Source organism: Pseudophryne corroboree, chromosome 7 (genome assembly GCF_028390025.1).
Source record: "Pseudophryne corroboree isolate aPseCor3 chromosome 7, aPseCor3.hap2, whole genome shotgun sequence".
Taxonomy (NCBI): Eukaryota; Metazoa; Chordata; class Amphibia; order Anura; family Myobatrachidae; genus Pseudophryne; species Pseudophryne corroboree.
The window spans coordinates 182,104,236-182,116,501 of record NC_086450.1 but is presented as its reverse complement, the minus strand read 5'-3'; the positions used below and the strand labels follow the sequence as shown (position 1 = coordinate 182,116,501).

At 45.9% G+C, this 12,266-nt stretch overlaps 1 protein-coding gene across 6 annotated transcripts in view; it reads left to right on the top strand.

Moving 5' to 3' along the window:
* Positions 1-12,266, top strand: part of LOC134944918 (rac GTPase-activating protein 1-like) — a 220,766-nt gene that overhangs the window by 51,468 nt on the left and 157,032 nt on the right. For all 6 annotated transcript variants that reach the window (XR_010181988.1, XR_010181987.1, XM_063933862.1 and 3 more), the window contains exons 2-4: positions 5,015-5,100; positions 5,345-5,547; positions 6,107-6,237. Coding sequence is in view for 4 of the 6 variants with exons in the window: in XM_063933864.1 (XP_063789934.1) it covers positions 5,015-5,100; positions 5,345-5,547; positions 6,107-6,237 (420 nt within the window). In the remaining 2 variants the exon portion in view is untranslated. The remainder of the gene's footprint in view (positions 1-5,014; positions 5,101-5,344; positions 5,548-6,106; positions 6,238-12,266) is intronic.

Genomic DNA, 12,266 nt, shown 5'->3' with positions numbered 1-12,266 from the left:
TTCGTATCTTATCTACAGTGCATTGCTGTTACTCATCTGGTACTTCATAATGCAGACACTAGCAATATATACTACACTCTACACTATGTTATTCATTGTGCCCTGCGGCCACTCTGCACGCCCTCACAAAGGCCTACACCCCCTTGACAATCGCACGCCCTCCCCCCTTACAATAATTTACCCACTGCCATAAAAAAAAAAACAGGTAATACTCCATATAATAACAATTATAGCACAGCTGAAGCCCGTGCAGGGGATAATGGATCGTAGCCCCTTGCAACGGTATTTTCTGTCTAACACCTTCCCTCTCTTTATCCTCTCCCTACCACCCTGCCTCTCCCTATCCTTTACCGATCGCACAGCGTTTCTGTACATTCCCTTTCTCTCCCCCTACGCCTCTCTATCTTATCTCAACCGGAACCCATTTCTATATGCCCTCTATACTATACTGCCCTGCGTTTCTGATTCTGTTATCTACCGCCCTGCGTATGTTCAAAGGCGTGCAGAGGTTAACGGGGCGTAGCCCCTAACGACGGTGTGAAGAGCGCCCGTAGGGCGCGATGAATCACCTAGTGTGTATATGTGTGTGTGTGTATATGTGTATGTGTATATGTATATATATGTGTATGTGTGTGTGTGTGTGTGTGTGTGTGTATATATATATATATATATATATATATATATATATATATATATATATATATATATATATATATTTCCTATTGAACCCCCAGTCTGTGCCAGCTGCGGCGGCTGTTCTGAGAGTTCTTACTAGGTACAGTGCTGCTAAATATAACATACTGTTTGTACCAAGTTGCCCATTTCTGTGCGCATTATGTCTGCTACACGTGGCAATGACATTGGGGCCTCTCCCACACTGCGTGGTAGTGAGACCACTGATGGCATGGAGGATAATTTGGCAGCTGAGAGTTCAGGGGCTTCCTTGCCCGCCAGTGGGTCGGTAGCACTCGGGGCAACACAAGATCCACCTTGGGCTACATTTTCCACATTGTTAAACACACTTGAAACAAAATTGATGCCCCCTGTGGGACCACCTGTGCCGCTATCACAGATTATGGTCCCCGCTGTGAACCCGCCATGGGCGGATCAGCTTTCCACTCAGTTTCAGCATTTGAACCGATCCATGTCCAAATCTAAGGGTCCCTCTTGCCCGCACAAGACTAAGTCATCTTCTAAAAGGGCCATTACCTCCTCCCGATCCGCAGCCTTAACTGACACGTCCTCCGAGGAGGACGGTGCATATACTGACCCCTCGGACACTGACGCTGATGTTTCAGATGGGGAGGGGAAATCGTCCGTGGATGTCTCGGATTTGATTGAGGCGATACGGCTCATTCTTCAGGTGGCTGATGATTCTGAGCCTGAAATTGTCTCCAAGAAACCTGATAGGTTTAAGAGTAAGAAGGTGGTTAAGCAGGTTCTACCCTACTCTAAACACCTGATTGACATACGTCAGGAATCCTGGGAAAATCCGGGGACAAAGTTTACACCGAATAAGAGATTGTTGGCTCACTATCCTCTCTGAGGTGTGTAAAAATTGGGAAACCCCTCCGCCTGTTGATTCTCATGTGGCGCGTATGGTTGTTTCCTCTGCCCTGCCAGTAACTACCGTCACCTCTCTGAAGGAACCGACGGATCGTCGGGTGGAGGGCTGTTTAAAAGCGATTTTATACCCTGTGTGGGGCTGTGCAAAGGCCAAGTATTGTAGCGACTTGGACTGCTGAAGCTGTTGAGGCGTGGGCTCAGGAACTCGAGGCGGAACTGCCTTCTGATATTTCTGAGCATGCTCGACAAGGTCTCTCGTATATTGCCACGGCTTCTCTGTACCTTAAGGAGGCGGCCTCCGATGCCGGGGTGCTCGCGGCCAAAGCTGCTACTGTCCGTTTTGGCCAGGACGTATCCTTTGGTTGAGATCCTGGTCGGTGGATTTGGATTCCAGAAAAACCCTGGAGGTACTTCCTTTCAAGGGAGACATTCTCTTTGGAGAAGACCTCAATAAGATTGTGGCTGACCTGGCTACTGCTAAAACGGCCTGCTTACCTAGTACGGCTCCTTCCGCGCAGAAGGCTAAAAGTACTTTCCCTCGGCCCTTTTGTACTCCAGGTAAAGCAAAAAGTCCGGTGTACCCGAAGCAAGCCCGTACTTCCAGACCTGCCACGCCCAGACCGAAGCGTGCTTGGGCCGCCCATCAGCCAGCTTCAAAAACTGATATGCCGGCCGCATGACGGGGCGGGCCTCCCTCAGGGGGATCCCAGGGTGGGGGTCTGACTTCTAGGTTTTACCCAGGAATGGTTGAAGACCACTTCAGATACCTGGGTGAGGGAAGTCGTTGCTCGAGGTTACGCCAGACCCTTAAAGAATCGCCCCCCTCATTGATTTTGCCTAACAGATGTGCCTCTGGATCCGGCAAAAGCAAACACGTTGCATTCGGTGGTACATTCCCTCCTGTCCACAGGAGTGGTGGTACAGGTGCCTCTGACTCAGAGGGGCGAGGGGTTCTATTCACCGCTGTTTCTAGTCCCGAAACCGAACGGGGCCTCGCGGCCCATTCTCAATCTGAAGTCCTTGAACAAGCATGTGCGAATTTCTAAGTTCCGTATGGAAACGCTGCGCTCTATTGTTCTGGCCATGGATCCTGGGGACTATATGGTCTCCCTGGACATACAGGATGCCTACCTTCATATTCCTATTGCTGTATCATCAGCAGTACCTGTGGTTTGCAGTGGGCAACCTTCATTACCAATTTTGGGCATTACCTTTTGGTTTGACAACGGCTCCGAGTCTTCACCAAGGTTATGGCGGTCATGACGGCCATGCTACACCGTCAAGGGGTCAGGATACTACCATACCTAGACTATTTGTAGACCCTGGCAAGTTCCCCAGAACTTCTCCTGTGTCATCTTGATTTGACAATCCAGTGCATGAAAGCCCACGGATGGCTGATCAACTGGAAGAAATCCTCCCTGGTTCTTGCTTGGAGCATGGTACACCTGGGAGCGTTATTGGACACCCACAACCAGCGGTTGTTCCTGTCTCAGGAGAAAGTCCTGAAGCTTCAGGACAAGATCCGATGCTTCCTATCCCGTCCATAAGTGTCTATTCTTTTCGGCGATGTAAGTGCTAGGTCTCATGGTGTCGGCTTTCGACATGGTGGAGTATGCTCAATTCCATTCTTGCCCTCTGCAGAAGTTGATTCTGTCCAAGTGGGATGGCCTGCCTCACCGGATCAGATCTCACATGATCTTCCTATCTCCGGAGGTCCATCTGTCACTGAGCTGGTGGCTTCAGGACCAACGATTAAGCAGGGGCCATCCCTTCTGGATACCCAACTGGGTCCTGCTGACGATGGATGCCAGTCTGAGAGGTTGGGGCGCGGTGTTCAAACAACACTCTCCAGGGTCGGTGGACCGAGGAGGAGTCTCTACTCCTGATAAACATTCTGTTGGTTCAGCTGTTGCTGTTGCTGTTCCTGTTCATGTTGGGTTAACATGATTTTCTTCTTGATTGTGTGTGCTGGTTCGAATCTCACCACTATCCTTTCTGAATCCTTCTCTCAAGATATGTCCGTCTCCTCGGGCACAGTTTCTAGAGTGAGTCTGGTAGGAGGAGCATAGACTGAGGAAGGAGCCAGTGCACACTATTGATTTCTTAAAGTGCCCATGGCTCCTAGTGGACCTGTCTATACCCCCATGGTACTAATGTAGACCCCAGTATCCTCTACGGACTACGTGAAAATCCTAATTTTTTTTTTTTTTTTATTATTTTATCCTATTTTTCAAGAAGCTGAAATCTTCAAACTGTGTGATGCTATTGAAAGGCATGGAATTTGCCTTAGCAAGAGGGCAGCAAGCAAGAGGCATGTGGCACTGGAGTCGCAAGTTAGGTGCTGTGGAAGGATTTATTGAACTGTTAAGGGAAATTTACAGTTGCGATTACTCTTAAGAGGACTGGAAATGGGAAGAATGTGAGCACAGTATAAGAGAAGAAATGCCTATGGAACCAGCCTTTTTCTTTTCTAAATATTTCTGCTTTTTAAATATTTTAACTATTAACTATTTAACTTGCTGCTTACATGAAGTGCAGGTCTATCTATTGGCACAGTGATAATTCTGTAAGTATTTACTTTAAGCTAAAATAATTCAACTCTTTTTTGAAAAGCAAGGCATTCTGTTTATTCCGTCTGATCTGAAATGGCGTGTTCCCAGGATTTGTAGTTGCTGATCTGTGTTCCTAGCATCATTGGTGGTGCCACGTGCACTTCCACCCCCTACTAATGTACATTAGCCCCCTTCTGGAGTGCTAAGAATAGAACGGCTCCCTATAGGAGGGCAGATTTAGTCTACTTTAATGATCACTGTTGGTATCTGATGGCTATATCAGCATTACAAAAATCTATAGTAAATTGCGTTGTCGGCCTGTGTCGCAGCTTTCGTGTGGACACCTTCTGCTTGCAGGTCTCTAATCTCTGCAGCAAATAAGTAAAGAATAATATTCAGCATTAATGCTTTTTTTTATATATATTTGTGCCAAATAGTTTTTTTTTAACACCTTTTTAAATTATCATTGCATTCACTGTAATTTGATGAAATCTAAATTATGGGGGTCGTTTCCTGTATAGTTGGTTATGAAACTGTTGTACATTAATATTTGTTCTGGACTTTGTAGATTGATGGTGAAAAGTCAGACTATAAATCAAAACTGAGCAGGGGAGATGAATTGCAATTTGGAACAGGCAGTTTTTTTTTCTCTCTTAAACTGGTATACACCTAACTGCACTGTGCCAAACTGCTGCAAGAGAGAATTTATCACATTGAAATATTTGTATCATTGCCCTCTGCTATAGTGCTCGGTACCACCCATTTGTGGTTTTAAATTGTTAATGAAGTGTAGTTGTGAATGTTCTTGTGGATCATGATACAGATTACTGGACAGTCTGTGAAAATGTAGGGGTTATTGTGGCCGGTTTTAATATTTGCTTTTTATTATATTACAGGATGGGGGAGTCACGAAAGCGCGCACTCCAGTCCTTCATAGAGCGCTTAGTAAAGCTCATCGAGTTTAATGTTGCTGCTGAGGAAGGTATGTAAATGCCAGATTAGATTCTGTTTAAGAAAAGTGCTAGTGGCTCGCAAAAAAAAAAAAAAAAATAATAATAATAAATTGTTTACACCAAGATCTAATTGGACTTCATCTAGTTTACAAAGACTGATAGGGCAAGCCCCCTTTCTACTGTTTATGCAGAGAGTGGTCTGTTAATTTAAAGGTATCTTGCGGTGGAGAAATCCTTGGAAGGTCCGGGGTACGTAATCTATCCTATGCACAGATTTTATCCAGGTCGCTCAGAACTTTGATGCATCAAGGAAGAAATGGCAGCAAGCGGAGAAGCAGTTGAGGGAGAAACAGGAGATTTTACTCCGGTGTCAGATTGAACGCTCGGCGCTTGAGGTGAAACTGAAACACGCCCGCAACCAAGTGGACGTAGAGATGAAAAGGCGCCAGAAAGCAGAGACAGAGTTGCAAACTGTGGTAAGCTGTGGATGTTGTGGGGGCAAGTGGAAAACTAGCATTCAACAAATTTGTGTCTACGTTTGATAATTGCTCCTCATATAATAGATTTTACAATTATTGTCCTTGCCTATAATTTACTGACTGACACAACTCTTAACCCGATTTGAGGTGACTGTCCTGTCAGTCAACAGTGCACATTTGTCTAAATTTCTGGGACTGAACGGTATATCCTGCTCACCATGTTCAAAAATGTATTGCATGAGCAGTGGTAGGGAAAGCACCAGGACTGCCCCCCATTCAGATTTGTTCTTTGATTTCACTTGATCTGACTTGATTTCTTAATGATACAACTGGGCAATTTGATTTTTAATGATTTTATTTTTTTTCTGGTGCCTCCGTTTTCTCTCTGCTCTCACTGCCTTGAATTTTCATATAAACTTCCCAGCTGACAGCTCCGGTTATGCTACAGAAGACTCATTTTCATTATTTCTTTTTGCATGAACATTTTCTTGTGTATATACCTTAAATGCGCACACACACACATATCCTGTTATGAAAAACTTTGTATGTTTGACAGGAGCGTCAGATGCACCTAATTGGTGACCTTATACAGAGTGATGGTCAGACCACCGCACCTCTTAGTGACTCTGTACTGGCTTTCTTCGGTAATGGCCGTTCTAATCCTGCGGCTCATGGAGCTGGAAACAGGTACGTGGGTTGGAACCATCTAATATTATCTGTCCATCCACTGACATTGTTTAATGGCAAAAGCATATGTCCAGGCTTCACATGGTTGTTTTACAAGTTACTAGACATAATCGTTTTAGGTAGAGGACCAGTGTATAATCTCGTGAAGCCTCAATCTACTGAACCTGGAAAGCTTAATACATGAGAAAAGAAAAGTGATCAACTTACTGTGGCTAACTGACCCACCCAAGGCTATCCAATTAGTCCTGATGCCGGCACTTATCAGGGATTGAGGCAAGTGAAACCAAATCCCAAATAATTTTACGTATCCTATGTAAAAAATGGGGTATACAGATGTGTCCAGACATGCCAAACACACCAGGTCGTGTGAAAATCTAGTGTCGGGTGTTGATATGACACATGTATATCTGTGAGCGACTGAGTCCCTGAATCTATTCACGACGTGCTACAATGTAGCAGCCACAGCTTTTTTCCCATGACAAGTTCTGTTCTGCTCCATATACAGATTCAATTGCGCACATTATACATTTGATAAATCAAATTAATCGGCACAGTCTCCTTGTGCATCCTAGTCGCATTGCAACTAAGATGCATTTTTTGCAAAAAAGATGCCTGGCGTTAGCAGAGTTGCACAGTACCTGGTGGCTAACTCATGGTGCATCAGGACCTCGGGTGCATCAGGAGCCCGGACATGGTCAATGAGCTGCTGGTTTTTAGCAGCCATAAGCTTTTTTTTTTTTTTTTTATAGTCTTATTAGTTATTTGAGCGATCTTTCTAAAAGGCGTCTTATATGTACCTTAGAAAGAGTTGCTCCAACATCTCCCCGCTTGGTCGCGACAATGCTTACCCACGTGTACAATGCTGTTTCGGCGGGCATCTGTGTAGGATGTACTAGCAAGTCCAGCAGACGTTACCAGGCTGTGGCCGGAGCACGGGGAGAAGGTAAGGTATCGGTTCCGCTTAGGGGAAACGCGAGATACAACTGCACTGTTTCAGGATGGAGACTACTGAACAGTCGCTGACGTGGCTGCCGCCTAGGGTGCACAAGCGCTAGGCCTCAGGAATCATAGGCTCCAGGGGTAGTATGAGGCCGCGATCCCTAGGGTTGATGTCAGCAGTGGGGAGTCAGATGCTCCCTTGGTCGCCCCTCCCCCCGGTTCATGACCAGTTTCCTCTGAGTTTCCCGCCATGAACGGAGTTCCTGCTTTTGTCTGAGACACTTTGTATCTAAAAGGAACCAGTCGCAGCATAGGCAGCTGTATGACTATCGTTGTTCACTTGGGCGTCTCTGTTCACTGTAGGTTCACGGGGCGGTTGTGTACACTAATAACGTCTGGATCCACTTGGCGTTCAATAAAGTATTGATCGATTCTGGAAGCTGGGTGAAGTCACCCTGTATCCCACTCCCTTGAGCTGGGTGATACAGCACTAAGTCTCTATCTACCTTTGAGTATGAATAGTTGGATAAGTGCCTGATGCATATGAGTCTGTATGCTATTAAACTATTGCTGCTGTTTCTTTCTTTCGCTGTGCGACTGAATACGTTTAAACTCCTATATAAGGTAATACAGTAATATGTTTCTCCTACATACTTGAAATGTATATGTAGTTGATTATGTGCTCATATTGCTTATTATACTAATGTATACCCTGTGAATGATTGCTAGTGTGATTGCTGACTTTACTATAATTCTGTCAGTTTCTTTGTATTCCGATCCTCAATGCAAGGCACGGAGGGATCGGATTGTATGTCACTTTAACAAATTATAAAGTTATTGCGGTCACAAATTGTGCAGGTATCACTGTACAGGTATGTGATTTATTTATCATGTCTGAGAGGCAAGGGTGAGAAGAATACACTCACCACAGTAGCACCAACACTCATTTCATGTTTGTCTTGCAAAGCTGGGTTAACCTCTCAGAATCTGGTTGAAAATGGATTATGTACAAATTGTTTTAGCTTTCATGAAAGCCTCTTGAAGAATCCAAGGCAGGCATAGGTTCAAGTTGAACCACCATGGACTACGTTTGCACAGACATTATCCAGTATAGCTGAGCGGATAATGCCAGCTCCTATACCAGGGATAGGTTACCCTATTAACCCTTACATGCAACATTCCACCTGGGGTTTATTACATCCAGTACAGGAATTGGCAGCCTCTCAACAGAAACAGGCTGAAAGGCCGGTGGTAAGTAAATCACATAGACATGAAACAACCTCTTCAGTCTACACTTGTTTTCAGATGAGGACTTGTCAGAGGATGAGGACTCATAACACTTCGGGTCTGCATACAGAGACGAGGAGGAAGGCCTCCGCTCAGTGGACATACCCGAGTTAATTAGTGCTATGAAAGCTATTCTATCCTTAGAGGAGGCAGCAGAGCCTTTGTTAAAATCTAAGGCACCTGTGTTTAAACGTCCCAGAACAGTTAGGACTGAGTTTCCTGGGTGAGAACAGCTGACGGAAATTACACAAGAGGCTTGGGTTACACCCAGTAAGTTGTTTAGAATTCCAAAGAAATGGAATTCCCATTATCCTCTTCCGGCTGGGGACTGTTTAAAAAGGGAGGTGGATCCCAAAGTAGATACGCATGTCATTCGATTGGTCCGAAAACTAACATTACCTCTGCCTTCAACATCATTAAATTATGTGTCAGATAGGGAAAATAGATGGTTTTCTAAAAAACATTTTCTCCTTGTCTGGGGCAATCATAAGACCAGCCATGGCTCTTTGAGCCGGTCCTGGTTGTAAAAATATGGGGGGGGGGGAATGACAGGGGATCCCCTATTTTAACAACCAGCACCGGGCTCTGCGTCTGGTCCTGGTGCAAAAAATATGGGGGACAAAAGACGTTGGGGTCCCCCGTATTTTTCACACCAGCACCGGGCTCCACTAGCTAGAGAGATAATGCCACAGCCGGGGGACACTTTTATACCGGTCCCTGCGGCCGTGGCATTAAATCCCCAACTAGTCACCCCTGGTCGGGGTACCCTGGAGGAGTGGGGACCCCTTAAATCAAGGCCCCCCCCCTTCCAGCCACCCAAGGGCCAGGGGTGAAGCCCTAGGCTGCCCCCCCCCATCCAAGGGCGGCGGATGGGAGGCTGATAGCCAAGTGTCAAAATAAAGAATATTGTTTTTTGTAGCAGAACTACAAGTCCCAGCAAGCCTCCCCGCAAGCTGGTACTTGGAGAACCACAAGTACCAGCATGCGGGGGGGAAACGGGCCTGCTGGTACCTGTAGTTCTAGTGCAAAAAAAATACCCAAATAAAAACAGTACACACACACCGTGATAGTATAACTTTATTACATACATGCACACCGACACACACATACTTACCTATGTTAACACGAGGCTTGGTCCTCTTCACCAGTAGAATCCACGGGTTACCTGTAAATTAAAATTATACTCACAAAAATCCTGTGTAGATCTGTCCTCTTCTGCTTGTAATCCACGTACTTGGCAAAATAATAAAACGCAAAACCCGATCCACGCACTGAAAGGGGTCCCAGGTTTACACATGGGACCCCTTTCCCTGACTACGGGGACCCCCTGTGACTCCTGTCAAAGAGGGTCCCTTCAGCCAATCAGGGAGCGCCACGTCGTGGCACTCTCCTGATTGGCTGTGCGCTTCTGAGCTGTCAGGCTGCGCACTCGAGATACAATGTAGCACATAAGCGCTCCATTGTATCCAATGGTGGGAACGTTGCGTCAGCGGTTGAGGTTACTCTCAGTCAACCGCTGACCGCAAAGTTCCCACCATTGAATATAATGGAGCGTCTATGTGCTATGCGCCGCCTGACAGCTCAGACGCGCACAGCCAATCAGGAGAGTGCCACGACGTGGCGCTCCCTGATTGGCTGAAGGGACCCTCTTTGACAGGAGTCACAGGGGGTCCCCGTAGTCAGGGAAAGGGGTCCCATGTGTAAACATGGGACTCCTTTCAGTGCGTGGATCGGGTTTTGCGTTTTATTATTTTGCCAAGTACGTGGATTACAAGCAGAAGAGGACAGATCTACACAGGATTTTTGTGAGTATAATATTATTTACAGGTAACCCGTGGATTCTACTGGTGAAGAGGACCAAGCCTCGTGTCAACATAGTTAAGTACAGTATGTGTGTGTTGGTGTGCATGTATGTAATAAAGTTATACTATCAGTGTGTGTGTGTGTGTGTGTGTGTGTGTGTGTGTGTGTGTGTGTGTGTGTGTGTGCTGTTTTTATTTGGGTATTTTGTTTTCAGTAGAACTACAGGTACCAGGGGGCCCGTTTCCCCCCCCCCCCCCGCATGCTGGTACTTGTGGTTCTCCAAGTACCAGCTTGCGGGGGAGGCTTGCTGGGACTTGTAGTTCTGCTACAAAAAACAATAGTCTTTAGTTTGACACTTGGCTATCAGCCTCCCATCCGCCGCCCTTGGATGAGGGGGACAGCCTCGGGCTTCACTCCTGGCCCTTGGGTGGCTGGTGGGGGGGACCCCTTGATTTAAGGGGTCCCCATTCCTCCAGGGTACCCCGGCCAGGGGTGACTAGTTGGGGATTTAATGCCACGGCCGCAGGGACTGGTATAAAAGTGTCCCCCGGCTGTGGCATTATCTCTCTAGCTAGTGGAGCCCGGTGCTGGTGTGAAAAATACGGGGGACCCTTACGTTTCTTGTTCCCCGTATTTTTGGCACCAGGACCAGGCGCAGAGCCCGGTGCTGGTTGTTAAAATACAGGGGATCCCGTCATTTTTCCCCCCGTATTTTTACAACTAAGTCCGGCTCAAAGAGCCCGAGGCTGGTTATGCTTAGGGTTTTTAACCCATTCCCACCCCTTCCCACTGAAAAACATGCTCTGATCTCTCCATATTATTTTAGTCGGTAAAATAAAAATATTTTAAAAAATATATTAAATAATACTTGTGGCTCCTAAATAGACAAACCTAGTAGATAATCCTTTCTAATATAAATAGATATGCTATTAGCAATAAAAAAAAACACACAAAAAAACATGTTTTTAACAATTTTTATTAGATCACGCCAGCAAAATGAGGCGGACTGAAATTGACGAAATGACTGTCGAAAAGCACTGTTGTCGAATCGCTGCATTTTTACCATTGCAGACATGTCGAATTGCAAAAAGTTGAATCTGAAACGGCCGTTTTTTTGTCAAAGTACTGTATTGCATTGTCGAATCAGTTTTTACTGTCGAAAATGCCCCGTTTTTCGACATTTGTGGCAATTCGACCGCAATTGCATATGGCCCTTTGCCTTTTACTGGAGATATTCTTTTTGGTAAAGAATTAAACAGCATTTTGGAGTCAGAAGCAGACTCCAAGAAAGTGAAGTTTCCTTCCACACACAAATCCAAGTCTAGATTTCCAGCTTTTTGGCCTTTTCGGACTCAAAGAAAAGCAAAAGCAAAGAGTTACGGCAATCAGTCTCAATCTGACAAGTCTGGTAAGACTAAAAAGCATTGGGCTACCAGAGGGCCGGCTTCCAAATCAGAAGATAAGCCATCAGCCTGATGGGGAGGGCCTCCACCTGGGGGAACCCAGGGTGGGAGGCCAGCTTCTTCAGTTTGCACAGATCTGGCAGTAGTCTACCACAGATGCCTGGGAGCAAGAAGCGGTATCTCAGTTATGCGTTTGCTTTCAAGAAACACCCTCAGCAAAGGTGTTTTTGTACCAGCCCATTTTCAGTGGAAATGAAGGCCAGGGCTTTTCAAGAGACTGTTTAGAAGTTGCTTCAGTCAGGAGTGATAATTCCAGTTCTTCCTGCGCAACGAGGACAAGGTTTTTATTCCAACCTGTCTCTAGTCCAGAAGCCAAATGGGTCGTCCCGGTCCATACTCAATCTCAAAGTGATGAACAAGTACATTTGGGTGCCTCTGTTTCATATGGAGACTTTACATTCCATTATTTTGGCCATAGAGCCGGAGGATTTTATGGTATCCCTGGATATCCAGTATGCTTACCTACATGTTCCTATAGCACTGTCCCATCAGTGCCATCTCAGGTTTGCTATCCTCCAGCAACGTTTTCAATTTCAG